Raw genomic sequence first — 16,677 nt, 5'->3', positions numbered from 1 at the left:
ACTGAGCATCTGGATCATGGGGAATAGAGCTGCTCTCCACAGTGTGGTCAAGGTTGAAAATATTTTCATTGAGCCAAGGACTTGAAGTCAGCCCAGGGAGGAAGAGAGGGGAATGAACTTGGGCTACTGGGAGGAGCCGTGGGCCACAAGTCCCAATCCTGACACCTGCACCTAACTCGTGTAGCTCGGGAATGTCCCAGCCTCTCTGAGCGGGGTCTCCACAATCTATACAAATGAGGTCCTTTAGGGGATTTCTGAAGGCTTTTCTAAATTCTAACATTGAGATGCTGTGAGAAGGTTTTGTTACAGCAAGAGGGTCTAAGTCATCCTCTCCCTGAGTCTGAGTTATATGCCTAAAAAGATGAGACTTCCACAACGTCTAGGCCTCTTCCCCCTGTTAGTTCTGTTTTCTTGTTTTCTTTCTTCTCACTGCTCTCTCTGAGGCAGGGAGGGTAAAGCTGGTGTCTCTCAGAAGTGGAGAAATTGAGCCCCATTTTCAAGTTGATGTAGGAATTGCTAAAATAATAACACAACACAACAGAACCCCTGAGATAAAGTGATGTCTCCTGATTGAGTGCTCAAGGCCTCTCCTCTGACCTGTGCCACCTCTGGATTTGTGAGGGAGGGGAGAGAAGTAAGTGAACCAAATTCCTGCCTTCGAGGAAAGCATTTGTTCTCATTCAAAGCCGAGGTCAATCTGAGACTTATTTGTTGCATCTTTAAGTAAAGGATCCGAGGAAGGGCCCTGGTATAGACAGTTGGGCCCCGATTCTGAAGCTGTTTCCATCCACATAGGTTAACCTCTAGGGCCATGTGCCTGCTGCCTTCCTGCCTTCCTGCCAGAATCAGAGAAATGGGAAACTTCCTAAACCTCTGCCCCTCACATGCTTACCTGTGACACCTCCTCAACAGGGGATGTCTCCTAAAGAGCAGAAGTGGTGCCACGTCTGTTATCTCCAACTTGATGTATACTCTTAGCCCTGAGCACTCAGCAAACCACTACTAGGCACTGAAAAGGGGGGAGTTTTATTTTTTGAATCTTGCTGTCTTTAAATTAAAAAGTAAAAGATTATAGCTCTCTACTTAAACCCTGCTTTCTCACAAGCTCCTCTTCTGAATCTTTGCTTCCCCTAAACATCTTTCTCCTCTCTTAGTGGTAGGGCTTAGGTGAAAAAGCTAGAAACTGAAAAGGTTTTCCAGCAAAATTAGCAAATGGCCAACCCCTTTCACAGAATCTTAGATCTGGCAACGACCTCCAAGTTCATCTCCCCAGATTTCTCATGCACCAGATGAGTGCTGAGGCCCAGAGCACTTGGCTGGTTAATTGCAGAGCTGGCCTTAGATCTCCTGACTCCCAAGACAGTGCTCTCTCTACCGGTGCTTACAAAATATGGATACCTACTGTGTGCATAGCATTGCAGCAAGGCTGTGAAATTATGAAAAGTGGCTCCTGTCCTTGAGATGCTGTGGTTTGAGGAGAAAGGGCATGCCTGAAAAATGGATAACTAACAAGAAAAAGCAGCAGACACTAAATACCAAGTGAAGGATGCAGACACCCTCCGAGGGAAAGACCGTCACATCAAGGGGGACTGTGGAAGAGTTCTTAGAGGAAGGTGGACCTGGAGCCAGCTTTGAAGGAAGGGTACACTTTAGCCAATCAAGAGGAGTGGGAAGGGAATCCTCAACAGAACGAATGGCGTGAACAAGGACCGGGAGGTAGGATAGGTACAGCATTTTGAAGCGCAATGAATGGACCACTCTGGCTTGGTCAGGTTGAGGGTTTTGAATGGACCCTATCCTGATGGCAGTGGGGAGCCATCGAAGGTTGTTGAGCAGAACAGTGGACCACACAGTGTTCTAGAAGATGCATGTGGCTGGGGTTGAGGATAAGGACAGGGGACAAGGAGACCAGGAGGAAGCTCCCCTAGGCTGTTCCCAGGGACAGAGGACAGGAAAGGCAGCTGGGAGATTGAAAATTCTATCCTTTCCATGTTTTTTTTCCCTCCTCTTTCTTGTGCATACGCTTGACACTCAATAAATGCTGGCCACATTATTCGTGAGTTCTCAGCCTTTGTAAGGCCTTCCTCTTCCGTACATGCTCAGGATAGTATTTTTCAGGCTGATGGATTCAGGGAATCCTAACTGAGAGAACAGAGGTAAAGGAGTATTTATTTTCTCACCAAATATAGTTTCACCTTACACAGAAGGTTTCTGATCGACTTAAAGTGGTGGGAAAACTCAGTTAAAGAGTCGGGATTTTACTGGCTTTTGGTCTGTTTAAATCCAGAGAAATCCTTTTTTTTCCTCCTTCCTCCAAATCCATGTTTCCATTTCCGACAATGCCATTCTTACTGAGGATTCCCTAGGCGCTGGGCACTGTGTGCCTGCCTTGCACACTTTCTCTCATTGCTTTTAGGGCTTTGCAGGCTGGGTGACTGCCTAGGGTCACGCAGCTTGTCAGAGGTACGGAGCCATCTGACTCCAAAGCCTGCCGCCTCCCCCCGATCCATCATCCTAGCCTCAGACTGTGAGGGTGATAAAGACCCCCAAAAGCATTTGGGCCTCTATTCCCAAGTTAAAAATAATGCCCTGGTGTCTCTTACTCTGAGTGAGGATTTCTATTCTCCTGATTCTCTCCTGACTCTCCTCATGAGTCCAGGATTCACATAGTAAAAGATAAGCCCAGCTGGGTGTGTTTTCAATGCGTCCATCAGGCTGAGGTTCTAGGTCCTTGGGCTCTGCCATGTCTTGGCTGAGTGCAAACAGTTAACTGTAGAGCTGGGTCTAAATGGAGAGGCATTCTCTTGACCATGGAGGCCAAGATGACCCAGCCCAGTGGAAAGACAACTAATCCAGCCCAAGCAGCTGGCAGGCAGGAGGAAAAATACCAACTCTAGAGCTTTGAGTGGCTTCCTGGTCTTTCTAGGGGCTGAGCAAGGCTGCCCTGTTGCCTTGGCAACAGCAGGATAAATCCCAGGGGATAAACTTTCAGGCTTCTGCAGTCACTTTCGGGAGCTGCTCCCTAGTGGCTGGCTCACCCCTGCTCCTCAGTCTGCACCAGGGGGATTCAACCCCCAGGATGTGCGACTGAGAAATATAAGGTTTCTTTGCAGTCAGTGAGTAAAAGATCATAATGGGATTTCTTTCTTTTTTTTTTTTTTTTAAATTAAAATAATCCTAGTCTCAGAACTGCCTCCTATTGTACTGGCTGCTAACAACCCAATGGGTACAGTTGGTTAATAATAATTTTCCTTTCTTGTAATTGAGTACCATTTTTAATACCAGCCAGGAGTGTAGGCTCACCGACCCTTTACAGCCCGATGGTAAACACAGGTGAGGGGGTTAAATATTGTTATTAGCAATCATAAATATCTCTGGCTTTTCATTAACCCAGAAGGCAGCTGCTTCTAATCCTGAGAGCTGGCTCAGGTCACGGGTGCCTCTGACATAGAACCACTGGAATCTGATACTGTGATTTCCGATTGAAATGCTCAGGTTTAGCATTCTATCAATCCAGCTGTGGAAAACTGTTGCCTTCAGCTCCTGTTCTGTTTTTAATTTGACTGGAAAGTTTTTGTTTGGTCTATTTAATATAGTTGAAGGGTAAACAGCACATAAAGCACTAAGCTTATATAAGGAAGTGTTTTCCTAGTCTCAGATTTACTTCTTTGCTCCAAAGGAGGAAGCTGGCCAAGCCAGAGGCCTTTTTTTTTTTTGGCCAGTGTGGCCCAGGGTGAGAAGAATGTGATGGGGAATATTCCCAAGGTAATAGGCCAGTCCTAGGAGTCACTGTGTTGGAGAACAGCTAAAACACTTCTGGCTTATGGTGAAACCCGTCCTTGGGACAGCATCCATAACACCACGTGGTTTTCCTTGCGTAAGGCTCCACGGGCTGGATTTATTTTAGAATTTAGTGTTAGGCTGTCCTTTTTGAAGAATGGAAGGAAGCCTATCATGCTTACCAAAAGCCTTGTTTTCCAAAAGACTCAAGAAAAATGGACACCGGGTCACCGTAACTGTTATGTTTTATGCTTACACTTGAAGTCCTTCCTGTTTTTCATTCTGATTTATTTTGCAGTTCCATTTTAATCGCCATCTTTTGAGGGGAGGTGGCGGGGTATAAATACTGATGATTTTGTTTTGTGGTTCTCTTGGAGAGTCACCATTTGCCCGGGCTCTCCAGGGAGGTCTTGAACCTGCGGAGCCCCCCAGGATGCTGCCTCTCTGAGTGTTCCTCTGCTCCCGAAGGCCCGTTTCCTGGCAGTATCCAGATTTTCCAGTCGGGGGCATGGGGGGAGCAAGGCCTTGGCCAGTGGCCGCTTCTTTAAGTCACAGGGTTTGTCCTGACCTCCCAGCCTGGGCCCGGTGCTGTGTGACGCACCCCTCGGTGATCCTGGAATCCCTCACTTACTTCTCTCTCTCACTCCACGGTAGATGCTTCTTCCTTTTGGGCTCCGAAGCTCCCGCCTGAACTCGCCCTCCTTGTAGGATTTACCCTTCATTGAGAGACCTGGGTCCTACCAGTCTGCTGAGAGAGAGAGAGAAAAGGAGTATATGATTTTTATTCAGAAAGCGTGCGTTAGAATCCCAGAGCTGCTCTCAAGCTTCCCGAACCTCCCACCCTAAAATGGAGGCACTAACATCTGCCTGAGAGAGGGCTGAGAGGACTAATGCGCTCATGCCTGTCACCAGGGGCTCTTGATTCTTGGTATTTCCCTCCCCGGTCCTCAGGCCCGGAGCCCAGCTGCAAAAGTCACCGCCTGACCCCTAAAAGCAGATGCTCTACAGCTGCACTGAGACCCCTGCCTCTGCTCTGCCAGCCTTTTATTGTCTTCTGGTGTTTTTTGGCCTCACAACCGCAGCAACTAAATTTCTAAATTTCCTTCTTTCTCTGTAAGCCTCCAATTCTTCCTTATCCATTCACTTTGGGGAAGATAATCCCCTTTCCTTCCCTCCCTCCGTTCCTCCCTCCCTCCCTCCCTCCTTCCCGTGCCTCTGAGCTACAGGAGCCTGCCTCCCCCCAAGACCTGAGTGATGCTCGCTCTCTGGCTCAGAGAAAGAGTTTCTCTCCCACTCTCACGCTCAGCCCAGAGCAGGGCCTGGATCCCTCCCTCCCTCACTGGCCGGTCAGTCTTCCTGTCATAGTCCATCATCTGTAACTTTTCCCTCCTCCCTGATTCTCACCCTTGCCTGCTAATAGGTGTGGGGCATCTCTATGCAAACCCCTTCATGACCTCTCTGGCCCTCTGGTTACAGTGTCCTCTCCTCACGGCTGGAGTTCTAGAGGAGAGGCATGTCCCCAGCTCTTCATGACTGGCGCCTTCCCAATCTCAGTGGCCCAGTTCCCCTCTCCACCGAGTCTTCCAGAGCGAACTTTTTGTCCAGCCCAGGTGCTTTTCCCTCAGTCCTCAGCCTTCTCGGCTTTTGGCACAGGTCGATATCCTGGTTTTCTCCCTGCCTAACGTGAGGTGCAGCGGGGAGGGCTCCCCAGGGCATGGCTCCAGATGGTCCTGGATCCTCCTCATTCTTCATACGTTTTCTCCTTGGTGAGCTCATCTATCCTGTGGCTTCACGTAGTGGCACCCAATCTCCACACCAGTATCCACAGCCTCTCCTGGACTCTAGGGTTGATGGGGGTGTTAGGAGTACTGCCTCAGGTGGTGGTGAGGATTAAATGAGAGAAGACTATGAAAATGTTGAAGACCTGATTTAGTAAGTGCAGTACAGGCGTGCGCTCTTGTCACTGGACTGTAACCGGCCCTGTGTGGCTGCTCCCTCTCTGCCTCTCCACCTCATCTCCTAACCTGTCCCTTTGCCTCCCCGCGTGGCCAAGTCAGCCCTTTCAGTTCTCCCAGCACTCCCTTCTCTTGCTGGCCTCCTGCTCTTTCTCATGGTGGTCCCACGGCTTGGAAAGCTGCATTTCCTCTCCTGCCCCTTTCTCTACCCTGCCTGACCCTGACCTCTCAGTTACATCTCAGCTTAGCGTCCCTTTCTGTGGAGAATTTCACTGCCCCGCCAGGTCTGGGCTGTGACCACTGCCGTGTATCCCACCCTGGCACACTGTCCTTCCCCATCATGGTAACCTTGACCACATGTGCAAGGCTTGTGTGTTTGTCCCCCATGAGGCTATAATGAGGGCAGGTACTCTGTTGGTCTTTTTGTCACAATGTCCAGCCTAGGGGCCATAATATACTTTGAACAAATGGACAAACCCACTCCACCATTCCAAGACAACCCCTCCCCCAGCACACAAGTGTGTTTGTTTACAAACACATTTGCTCTCACCTTGACAGAGTGGGTCTTTTCCAGGGACCCTCCTAAATGCCTGGAGAGTTGGGATGCCTACTCTAGCCTGAGGATGGAGGCAGGGGCCTCTGGCTTCCACAAAAGGAGAGCCACACAGCACCCTGAAGGATGGAGGAGCCACCAAAACTGCTGTCACTGTATCACAGGCCAGCTTGAGGGGCCCTTACAGACTGTCTCGTTCAAGTTTAGAAACAAGGAATCTGCATCCCAGAGGTGAAACGATCAAGGTCACACCCAAGTGCACGCAGAGCCAGAAAGGGAAGCGGGGCTGCTTGTCTGTGTAATTGCTTCTCCTCGCAGTGAAAGTTTAACTATGTCCTCAGTGAGGTCCTGGCCTCCGCTGCCCCGGGGGTGTGAACAGAACGATTTCCCCCGGGAGCCATGTCTGGGTCCTGTGGCCCAGCTATGCTGACGTCCGCCCTGGGGCGTGGTGTCAGCTGGTTCAGAGCCACGCTCGGAGTGGGGCTGTGAGCCTGCATTCATTACCTGTGCACTCTGCTTGTAGAACAGTTACAGGAACACTGCTGATGCCCTCTCTGCAGCATGTGATTCTCAAGGGCCCTGGGATCAGGCAGCGTGGGAGCAGGGCTGCGGGCAGAGCTTTCTGGGCTCTGCCTGCTGACCCCTTGCAGGGCTGGCGTCTTTTCACTGCTGCACACAAGGATGACCTAAGGAGACTCACTGCCTCCCGGGTCTTGGTGTTTACGTGACAGCTGTATTTGAATCCTAGGTCTGTTGGAAGCCTTTTCACTGAGTGGGTCGTGGGTCCAGAGAGAGTAGGCTCCTAGTGGGTAGGGTGCAGGCTCGGCCTGGGTTCTAGTCCTGCTCTCTCCAGTTCCTTGTATAGCTGCCCTGGGCCTCCCTTTCCTCTGCCGTAAAGTTCTGAACCCCCATGACTTAGAAGCCTGCCTGTCAGAAGTGCAAACATGTAGGCATTTTTTGACCACCTGGGTACCCCTCCCCTGTCCCTCCCCTGTGCAGAGTCCCTGCTTCCTCCTGTGGTATCAGAGGCATCTATGTCCATGCCTCGCCCATCACCAGCCTTGTTCTTTACCACTCCCTGTTGCCCACTGGGCTGGCCACACCACTCTGCTTGTCATTCCATGCACACACCATGGTCGGGTCAGTGGGAGATGGGAGCAGATGCAAGCCTGGCTCAACGTGGTGGTGTCTTCTCTTATTATTCCCGGGACCCCCAGTTCTTGCTCTCCAGGCAGATGGAGGGAAGGGCCTGAGTTTATCTTTTACTTGCTCGTACAGAAGGTGAAAATCCAAGCTGAGGCCAGGCCGGGTGAGCCTGTTACAGATGCCTCCCAGGAATCCAGGGAGCATCCTGTGTATGCACCTCTTACCTCAGTCGGACCCTGACCTTAAGATGGAAAGAGTGGTTTTGTTTTATGGGCTCACCTTCTTAGTTCTCCTGGTTTCTTCAGGCTGCCCTCTGCTGGATGGTCCTGGGAATAGGGTCCAGGGCTTCCATCTCTGGCGCTCATTTCCCTGCTGCTGAAGCCCAGTGAGAGTCAGGAACGGAAATTGCGAAAGGCAGGCAATGGAATTTTTTTCCCGGATGCTGCCCAGCTAGGCTCGTTTCCTATTAACATAGAAGAAACCCTTAGGAATGTTTAACCTTTGCTGGGTCACCTGGAGCTGCCCAGTGTTCTTGCTGACTTCTGTTTCTGGCATAAGAACGGAGAAATCTAGCAGCGTCTGAGATATGCTTACTGTGGAAGCCCATTCTGAAGTCTGAACTTATAATGCGGCAGTCAGGAGCTTAGGGGTACACCGGCTCCCCCATTACTAGTTGTGTAGATCTTGGGCATGTTGGGTGACTGACTCTTCCCCGTTTGCCTGGGACTTTCCCAGTTTTAGCATGAAAGTCCCACGTCCTGAGCACATCCTTGGTCCTGGGCAAGCTGGGATGGTTGGTCACCATACAACTTGACTGACTTCTCCAAGCCCCAATGTCCTCAATAGAGACAGTATTACCTAGTTCTTAGGGTTGTTCTGGGATATAAGAGGATAGTGCATGTGGTGTGCTGAGCAGGTGTATCAGTTTCTAGAGCTGCTGTAACAAAGTCCCAGGAACCAGCTGGCCTTAGAACTTGACTCACAGTTCTGGAGGCCGAAAGTCTGAAATCAAGATGTCAGTAGGGCCGTCCTCCCTCTGGACCTGTAGGAGAATCCTTCCTTGCTTCTTCCTGGCTTCTGGGAGTTTTCTGGCAATCTTCGAAGTTCCTTGCCTTGTAGATGTTACTCTAACTCTCTGTCTTCACCTGGCATTCTCTCCCCGTCTCTCTCTTCACGTAGCTGTCTTCCCTGTCTGCTTGTCTGTCTCTGCGTGCAAATTTCCACTTTTTATAAGGACACCAGTCATATTGGATTCGGGCCTACCTCATTTTTACTTGATTACCTCTGTAAAGACCCTGTTTCCAAATAAGGTCGCATCTGAGGTACTGGGGGTAGGAGTTCAATGTATCTTTTTTGGAGGACACAATTCAACTCGTAACAGCAGGGTTAGCTTTGACTATTATTGCTATTTGTGTCATTATCTTTGTAATCATTGAGAATCCAGGAATACGTAAGAAACAGCTCCTGCACCCCAGAGGAGCTGGCAGGAGGCCCCCGTCATGAAGAGGAGCTGTCTGGTTCTTAGAACTAGCACCTGGAAGCATGTCAGCACAAAGGATATGGGAATAGCCCCTCTAACCTCTGAGCTTCTGCTCTGTTTGGTGTAGATGGAGCAGATAAGAAACGAGCTGCTTCAGGAGAGAGCTGTGAGGCAAGATTTGGAGTGTGACAAGATTTCCTTGGAGAGACAGGTGAGGGCAGCTGGCCCCCTGCACTGCCCCCCCCCCCCCGCCCCCCCGAAGCTTTGGACTAGACTCCCTCAGTGGTGTCTCCTTTGCTTAGTGCCCCAGGGACTCTGGGGTGTAACTCACCTGAGAGAGGTATTTCTGAGGCCTTGTGCAGAGACGTTTTTCCCAATAATGTTAAATATGCTTGGAAGTTTAGCAGCTTCCAAGGGGGAAGGTAGAATTGTAAGTCTTGTTTTCTAGACCCTAAAGAGGGCTAAATTCTAATGGAAAGGGGATAGTAAAGCACCAGTGCCGTCAAACACACGAGTTGCTAATAAAGCTTACTTGAATCGTTATTTCTTTTACATGCTATTCATGTAAATTCTTCAGTGAATAGGATGCCTGATAGTGGTGAAGGAGCACGTTTCTCCTGCCAGTAGGTTTATAAAAGGCCAACGCCAAGCTCATTGGCCTGACATCTGGGAGTCCCAGGCCATGCCAGTGATCTCACGCAGGCTTGTAAGGGAATGCGATAGAATCTCTTCTTTTGGCCTACCGGGACTGGAGTGCAAGGCCTTTCCTTGGAACCATCCCTGGTCTCCCCAGGTCCCCCGGGGCCACGTATCCCGGTGTGAAAGCTTGTTTATCACAGTCGTTGACCAAATGCTGGCCCTCCCTCTGCCCTGCTCTGCACAGAGTGTGGCAGACATCCGTCCCCTCACAGTCTCCCTCTCTGATTCCAGAACAAGGACTTAAAGAGCCGGATTGTCCACCTGGAAGGGTCCTACAGGTCCAGCAAAGAGGGGCTGGTGGTGCAGATGGAGGCCAGGATCGCGGAGCTGGAGGACCGTCTGGAGAGCGAGGAGAGGTGAGGCGGCCCAGCTGTGGTGTAGAGGCCTGGCGGGCAGTGGTATTCACCTCACAGAGTGCGCTCACATTTCTATCTCTTCCCATACTCCTTCCCAGAGCAAGGACAACCTGGAGGTTATTGTTTCCTTTCTACAGATGAGAAAACCGAAACCCACCCACCTAAGTACTTGAGGGAGGTAGCCTGGCTGAATATTGGTGTAGCTGGGCTAAAACTCAGGACTCCCACTCTTAAGGCCATAGCCTTCCTCCGTACTCACTGCTCCTTTCTCCATCCCCTCAGTAAGACAGGCTGCCTCATAAGCTATTGAGTTTGAGTCAGATTAGAGGAAAGGGGGCTGATGCCGCCATGGGGGCTGTGTGTATTCAAGCAGAGGCCAAGGGGCCATCTGTCAGAAATGGGCAGGTCCCCCCACAGTGGGATGAGATGACTACCCTCCTTTCCAACACCAGGATTCTCTGCAGCTAGCTCTCACATTGCAGCCCGAGTCCAGCACAGGTTGAACTTGACCAGCCTCAGTCCTGACTCATGGCCCCTCACTCTTCTAGAAGGTGTGTGTGTCTGTGGGTATTTGTGTATATGCGCATGCATACAGCACTTTACATTATGTTTTTAGTAGGACTTCTGGGGGCTGGGCTGGAGCAGCCTGGAGTAGACAGTCTCCAGCTGTGACCCTGTGCCTTACAAAGGAAAGCTTGAGATGGAAAAACTCAGGGCTGGTCCAGTCCCAGCTTAGCCCCTCACTGGCTCTGCAGCCTTGAGCAAGTCACTCTCCTTCTCGGAGCCCCTATTTCCTCATCTGTCTAATGGGCTGCACTTTTCCCCTGTTAAGCTGTGCGTCCCTCTGACCCCCAGCCTTGAGTTGACCAGGCAGCCCTGGCTGGAGCTTCCCCTCCCCCGCAGCCTGGGCTGGGCCTTCTGTGGGCCTGGGATGAGAGGGTGCCTCGTTCTGCCTCCCCTGCCCTTCCAGGGACCGGGCCAGCCTCCAGCTCAGCAACCGAAGGCTGGAGCGGAAGGTGAAGGAACTGGTGATGCAGGTGGACGATGAGCACCTGTCGCTGACTGATCAGAAGGACCAGGTGAGGGACACCCTGCAAGTCATTCTCAGATGAGATTTTATGTCCCAGGCTGGGGCGAGGCCTCCGCGGGTGGGCGATGGCGTGGTGGTGAACTGAGTCCTCTCTTTCCACTCTACCCAGTTATGTCATAGAATGGGGCTTTTCTAGCCTACTTAGTAGGTGATTTCAGCAAACTTCAAACCCTGACCTTGGCTTTTAAAAGCAGTCTTAGAGTCTTATCTCCACTTTCCCGTGAGACCAGTTGTCCCCCTTTGCCTTATCTTGGTTGCCTGGAGAGGAGGTGGCTGGACCGCTGGCCTGTCCGTGCTGGGGCTCTTCTCTATCCCAGCTGGGCCGGCCAGCACTCAACCTGCCCTCTTTCCCAATGCAGCTGAGCTTGCGCTTGAAAGCAATGAAGCGACAGGTGGAGGAGGCTGAGGAGGAAATCGACAGACTAGAAAGTTCGAAAAAGAAGCTACAGAGGGAGCTGGAGGAGCAGATGGATGTGAATGAGCAGCTGCAGGGACAGCTCAATTCCATGAAGAAGAACTTAAGGTGGGCAAGGGGAAGGGGACTTTCGGATGGCCCCGCAGGGAACATAAGCCCCCTGACACTGAAGGAGGGCTCAGTGCTTTCAGAACATTCTTACTCCTGCTGTCTCAAGCCAGTTCCTTATTGTCTCCTTTTGGAGTCATCCCATCCTAGAGATGAGAGTGGCTGTGTCCACTTCAGTCGCCCCATGTGCTCAGTAGGGCCTCACATGTGCCATCCTTAGGCCATGCCCTGATGTCAGCTGGGCCGGTATTGTCACTGTTGTCCATAAGGGGGAACTGAGTCTCAGAGCAGGTAAGACTGGTTCATACCACCATTGCAGGGGGCAGCTCACGGACCAGCTCGTAGGTCTCCTGCCTTTTTACATGACTTAGGAAGAAATAAGATAAGGTTCTGGCTCAAATATTCATGAGGACTGGGATATCCCGAGCCTGGGTTCAGGAGAGAGCTGCCTCTAAGTTCCCCTGCCATGGTCCTAAGGGGATGGGGTGAGGGGTTACCTGCCCTTCCCCAGGGAAAATGGGGTGAGGGAGTGATCAGGTTCATGTTCATCCATGGAGCTGAGCCTTTCTTAGAGGCTGCCTATGCTGGCTGCTCAGGGAGTTCTCTTAGAAATAGACAGACGGCTCCAGCCCCTAGAAAGTCCTATAAACTGGGTCTGTCTGTCAAGAACCTGGCCCCAGGGCCGGCATTAGGGTGCAGCATTTAAGGGGCACCAAAAATCTCAGTAATCAAGATAGATAATATTTAATGCGCTATTAGAAATTAAGGCAAACAACCCATGGTGAACAAGATATCAACATTTTAAATTAAGACAGGATCAATAACAGCACCCTCATGAGCCACATTGGAGCTTGAGGCAAAGGGAGCAATCAGGATTCCTAATCCTGTCCCAGGCGTGCCCAGCCCAACCTATTAGCACTGGCCTCCTGTGCTGAGAGGTGGGCGGTTTGTGCCCTGTGGCTGAAGGAACCATCAACTGCAGACCAGTTCAGTTCATGTGCTTCTGTGCCACTTGGTGGGGTGAAGAGACAGGGACCCAAGACCCTTCCTTCATCTCCAGATCAGACATGAGTCTCAGTCCAGTCTAGCGCCAGGAAACATGCCCCCTGTTGTTTCAGCAGACTTAAGAAGCTGCCAAGTAAAGTGCTGGATGACATGGATGACGATGACGACCTCAGCACCGACGGGGGGAGCCTCTATGAGGCACCACTGAGCTACACCTTCCCTAAGGACAGCACCGCCGCCAGCCAGATCTAAGTGCACTTCCAGGGCTGTGGAGGTGGCCCGTCATTCCTCAGAGGGACCTGCAGCCGCCAGCAGCAGGGGGCAGGAAAGGGAGCACCCATCTGGAGCAGAGGCCCATCACCTCCTCTTCACATCACAGGCCGATTCCTCCACGTTACAGTCCTCCTAGGATCCCACAGTGGGAGCACGGCTCTCATAGCTTAGCCGGGGAGCTATTGCAGTTTAACTGTTGAGGCCACCACCCATTGGGGTGTTTTGGAAAATATAATTTGGCAGATGAAGCCCCTGTTCTTTACAGCTATCTGCCAGCACCATTTGCATTTGCTGCTCCTGCCCCCCTCCCTCCACCAAGACAACAGGTCCAAAATGCTAGTTATTATTAAACAGCCACTTTGCAGAGGAGGAAATGATGTGTGAGCTGTACATATTTTAAACCAGACTTTCTCATGGACTGCTGCTCTTCCATTTTGCAATGTTCAGAGGCTTCATTGGATGGCTTGTTTGTAAATGTCACACATCTATCTTGAATTTTTTTTTTAAAATATGAAGCCACTAGATTTTAAGTATTAAGGAGCAGAGGTGAGAGAGAAGGTAGAATAAAGACCACTTTGGACATCAGAGTTGGAAAAAAGAAATTATAATGATAAGGGACAGTTAATCCTGAGAAGAGAAACTCGAGGGGCCGTGGTAAACAGCTTGCTGACGGAGGGGGAGAAGGTCAGAAGGTCAGGTGTATCTGTGGCCTTGGTTGCTTATTTTATCTAGAATTTTGTTACAATTTCTGAACCACGCTGAGACCAATTCTCAGTCACCAGGTGCAATTTCTTTTACACAGGTGGGTGGGTTTTTGACAAATGATGTGGTTTCTGGAAGGATGGGGCCTTACTGTCATTTCTCAGTGGTCCTTTCCTCCCTTCTGCCACAGCAGGCCTCCAAACTGTGCTCTCTCTGTCCCTGGATGGGGTGGTTGCTGGCTGGGGAGTAGGAGGGTATGGGGTTCATGGACCTAGGTGTGAGGAGGAAGCGGGAGGTGTTCAGTAAGGTCGTGGGAAAAGGGAGGGGGAGAGGAAATGAGCAGGTGTGAGGGTGTGAGTAGGAAGGAAGAGGAAGAAGTTCTTGAAGGCTGGGGGATGTGTAGACAAGAGGCAGATTAAGCAGAATCTCAGGTTTATGTCAGGAGAGGGAGGAAAGAAATAGAAGTCAGACAGAGGTGAGTCTGTGCAAACTGGAAGGCTCCTTCCAACTTCCTGGGATGGAGGGACACTGGCCAGCACCAGGCACAAAGTGACCGGGCTTGGATGAGTCTGGGGCAAGTCCACGTCACTGGGACACAATTACAGGGAGCATGGCATTGGGAGGCTGCAGGGTATCCCACTGCCTCCTCCTGGCCTTCCTGGTGTCACCTCCCACTGTGACAGTCCCCAGGCATGCCCGAGGCCAGGTCCCATCACAGCTAGGCTCCCATAGGTCAGGGTCAGGGCATGGGGACAGCAGCTCAGCAGGGCGATGGCCAGGGAGAGAACCCTGTGAGCTGGGTACATGTATAGGGGCAGAAGTGACAGCGTTCAGCTGCTTCAGCAGTGTCTCCTAGCATCCTGATAGATGGGAGGCCTGTGGACAGAGAACTCCACAACTGTTGCCACCGGGAGCAGGGGATTTCAGTGCCTTACCTACCCCATGTCACAGAGCCCACCAAACAGGATTCAGAGTGATCAGCCTGGTCTAAAGGCTGGTGTCATCCTCCCCCCCACAGGTGACAACCCTGGAGCAGGAGAGCCAAGCCATCCTAAGCCTCTGCTGGGGGGAGTGGTTCTTGCCTCTGCTTACTTATTTCGAGTGTGGAGAAATTCTTTCTTTTAGCCATTCATTCATTTAGCAAACATTTTTTGGGCACCTACGATGTGTCAGGCACAGTCCTTGGCACTGGGATTACAGCAGAGCATAAAACGGATCAAAATCCCTCCCCTCCTGGAGCACAGTCAGGGGAACGGGGGTGATAGACAACAGTCATACAGACACAGAGGCTGAGCCCCTCCTCACCCAGCCCTGGAGCCCCTCTGTCCTCTTGGGGATGTGACAAGCCTATGGGTGCTTGACTAGCTCCCTGGAACTCCCGGGGATCTTCGTTCGACCCTCAGTGTGTTCCTGATTTCCCGCTGCTTCCGCCATCATTACGTATTTGCCAGGAAGTCTGCCTGGAAGTGCCTCAGCCCACTCACAGCTACAGCTTGGAGACAAGAAAGGTCGGAGGCCCAAGAAGCTTGGGAGTGAGTGTCTGTCTTGGTTTGTGGGAAGGTCGCTGCCTATTGTTCTGGCCAATTCCTTCTGGTAGCCGTCAGGCTGGCTGCAGGAAGCAAAACTGCCCATGAAAAGAGAGCAGAGCTCGCCATTCCAAGATTGCACCCTTACCCTAAAAATGGGCTGTTTTAAGTGTTAACAAATGTGCCATCCTCCTCCGTGGCAGAGCAGCTGACAGTGAGCTAGATGCACTCAGTGTAGCTGGGTGGGCAGAACACTGGACTGAGAGTTGAGAGGTGTTTTCAAGTCCTCGCTCATCTTACCGCGGTGACCTTGACAGGGCATGCACTCTCAGAGCTGCAGATTACCCAGAACAAACGAGGACCAGGGCCCACGGTCCTTTCCAGCTCTGACATACTATCATTCTTTGATTTTATTATATACACATATTTTTTTTCTGTTTGTTGCTTTAAGAACTAACCCTACTCAAGAATGTTTTCTTTAGCTAGCTTAAAAGGACAAAAAAAGTTTTATTTAATAAACAAATATGTGGCCAAATGCAATACTGAGGAGACAATCATCCTATATCTTTATAATTTTTTTCCTGTTTCTGAGTGTTATTTGACAATGCCCATAGGCTTACTCTGTTGCGTTTCTGCTTTGGGGGATGGTTTGATTGCTTTGATTTGTCATGGGGAAGAGACATTGTTATGCAGCTACCTCCATGTAAGGGAACTGGATAAAGCAAGGTTGTCTTTCAATAAACGGCATCACCCGACGGGAATCTCGACTCCCCCATTGTTTTGACTCCCTTGTTTTCTCCACAATGTGGCTCTGTGTCCGCCAGGAAACAGTCAAGGTGAATGGCTGGATGCTACTTGAGGAAGTGGAACTTGGTGGCATTCCAGGCCGGGACGGTTTCTGAAATAGAAGGGTGGGAGTGGGTCAGTGGTAAATACTGAATCAACGCTCCTGATGGTTGTGATAGTCTGAGAAATCCAAACTGCCTGTTTCCGGAAAATAGCAAAAGGGGAAGTGTGTTAATAATCGAGAATGAACAGGCACCCGTTTTTCCCTTGTTCCTAAACTAAAAAGGGTTCTCCTGCAATCACAGTTTGCACATAATCTCTCTTGATTTATAGCAGGCTGACAGCAGGTACCTTGGTCTCCATTTTACCGGAAACGGAAGTTACTTCGCTACAGGAGGGCCCTGTGCTGCTCAGTCTTTGTCTTCAGATCCCTTTTCCAGCCTGTCCCCTGGAGGCTGATCCCTGCGGGCCCTGGGTTCCCTCCATGGCCAGTGACCACTCTCATTCGAGGGAGCAGGCGGAGGTCGGGCCTTCCTCTTCATCGCTCCCTGCTTCGCGCAGTGTTTCCAGCTGTGGCTGCAGCTCCCACGGGCCATGGGTGACCATACCTCTTCCTCGTGCCTCCAGTGCTAAAGGTGGTCGCGGCTTCCTGCTGCTGTTCCTCCTTGTCCCTTGCAGCCCTTGGGGGTTCCGGTGACACAGTCCACCCTCCAGGGCCCCTCTTCATTAAACTCTTTGGGTGGCCGCAGGTGGCTGCTGTTTCCTGCTCAGGGCTCTGCCTGGAGCCCCCAGTGATGTAAATA

The 16,677-nt window shown here is 51.0% G+C and overlaps 1 protein-coding gene across 4 annotated transcripts in view; it reads left to right on the top strand.

The window, feature by feature from the left end:
- CGNL1 (cingulin like 1) overlaps window positions 1–15,849 on the top strand; it is a 153,379-nt gene extending 137,530 nt beyond the window's left edge. For all 4 annotated transcript variants that reach the window (XM_070270989.1, XM_070270975.1, XM_070270979.1 and 1 more), the window contains 5 exons: window positions 9,042–9,125; window positions 9,845–9,969; window positions 10,940–11,048; window positions 11,419–11,582; window positions 12,704–15,849. In XM_070270989.1, the coding sequence (XP_070127090.1) occupies window positions 9,042–9,125; window positions 9,845–9,969; window positions 10,940–11,048; window positions 11,419–11,582; window positions 12,704–12,839 (618 nt within the window). In that variant the 3' untranslated portion in view covers window positions 12,840–15,849. The remainder of the gene's footprint in view (window positions 1–9,041; window positions 9,126–9,844; window positions 9,970–10,939; window positions 11,049–11,418; window positions 11,583–12,703) is intronic.
- The last annotated feature ends 828 nt before the right edge of the window (window positions 15,850–16,677 follow it).

Source organism: Equus caballus, chromosome 1, assembly GCF_041296265.1.
Source record: "Equus caballus isolate H_3958 breed thoroughbred chromosome 1, TB-T2T, whole genome shotgun sequence".
Classification (NCBI taxonomy): Eukaryota; Metazoa; Chordata; class Mammalia; order Perissodactyla; family Equidae; genus Equus; species Equus caballus.
This window is presented reverse-complemented; position numbering and strand designations above follow the sequence as displayed.